We start from the raw sequence: 1,277 nt of genomic DNA, 5'->3' as shown, positions 1-1,277 counted from the left end.
TCTCTGGCCCCCCGGGGGACGTACGGGCGCTGCTGGGCGAGGTGGGCGCGCGGTCGGCGCGCCTGGCCGCCGCGGCCGAGGCCGCTGCCGCCGCGGGGCTGGACGCCGAGGCCGCGAGGAAGGCGGGGCGCGCGCTGGCCGCGCAGGCCACGGCCGCAGAGGTCGCGCTGGCGGCGGCCACTGTGCTCGCCAACGGCGGTAGGACCCCGGGCCTCAAGGCGAGCGCAAGGGGGGGGAGGATGGCATTCTGTGTTTGGGTGCTGGGGTTTGTTGCCAGTGCCAGACAAGAGACTTGGTGATCACGGAAGGTCTCCACGCAGCGGTCTCGGATGGCCAAGGAGTTTGTGTGCGAGGGTACTGGTGGGGTCGTCTGCACACTTGGCTTCCTCGGCCCAGCCACTTGCGCGGCCTAGACTGCCTGCTCACCCCGCCACCCTGCTGTCCTGTACTGACGGCGCGTGGAGCGCACTGCAGGCCACACCGGTCCCATCCTCTCCATGTCACGAGACCCTCCCCCCCTGTGCAGAGCCTGGTCAACAAGGCGGCGGCAGCGGCGGCCACGGCGGCCGCCCAGCCCCTGGTCGACTTCACGCCGGGGTCAGACATGCTGGACCCCGTCCTGCAGGTGAAGCGCACTGACTGGGGATTCAGTCTCGCACGTGCCCTCGGCGTCATTGGCTGGTCGATATGAGCTCCTGATGTCTTGACCCAAGCTCCTCGATCGCTCTTCGCCCTTTCACGCTCCCTCCGCCGTGCGGAGCGGTGCTTGTTCCCATCCTCACCATCACCCTCGTGGACTTCTGCAGGCGGCACGGGCGAGGCTGGCGGCGGAGAAGGCGGCCGAGGCTCTGACGCGGGCAGTGCACGAGTGCACCGACCTTGCGCGGCTGGATGCCGCCATCTCTGCAGCGCAGGAAGCCGAGGTGGAGGAGGCCGGACTGCTCAGGTGTGGAATGGAGGGAGGGGAGTTGGATGCGATATACGGGGCTCCCCGTGATACCCATCAGGGGATGTGCCAAAGGCTCAGCACGGCAGATCCCAGTGCCCTCCTGGCATGGCCCCATGTGGTTGGTGATGGGCGCCAAGAACTCGGCTCTCCCCCGAACTACCATGACCCTGCGCTGTCGGCCCACCCCACGAAACCGACAGGGAAGCCCATGCGGCCCGAGCCCGGCTGGCGCGTGCCCAGTCGGCGGGGCAGGGTCTGGAGGAGGCCCTGGCGCGGCTGGAGGCTGCCAGTGCAGACGGCAAGGACGCCGAGCACGCGGCGGCCGCCG

General features: G+C 69.8%; 1 protein-coding gene across 1 annotated transcript in view; it reads left to right on the top strand.

The window, feature by feature from the left end:
• Positions 1-329: 329 nt before the first annotated feature.
• F751_6728 (hypothetical protein) overlaps positions 330-1,277 on the top strand; it is a gene marked incomplete at both ends in the record, with an annotated part of 4,376 nt that continues 3,428 nt past the window's right edge. Inside the window, 3 exons of the mRNA XM_011397251.1 lie at positions 330-344; positions 527-625; positions 807-1,202. Of these exons, the coding sequence (XP_011395553.1) occupies positions 330-344; positions 527-625; positions 807-1,202 (510 nt within the window). The remainder of the gene's footprint in view (positions 345-526; positions 626-806; positions 1,203-1,277) is intronic.

The sequence above is a fragment of the Auxenochlorella protothecoides genome (genome assembly GCF_000733215.1).
Source record: "Auxenochlorella protothecoides strain 0710 unplaced genomic scaffold scaffold95, whole genome shotgun sequence".
Lineage (NCBI taxonomy): Eukaryota > Viridiplantae > Chlorophyta > Trebouxiophyceae > Chlorellales > Chlorellaceae > Auxenochlorella > Auxenochlorella protothecoides.
This window is presented reverse-complemented; position numbering and strand designations above follow the sequence as displayed.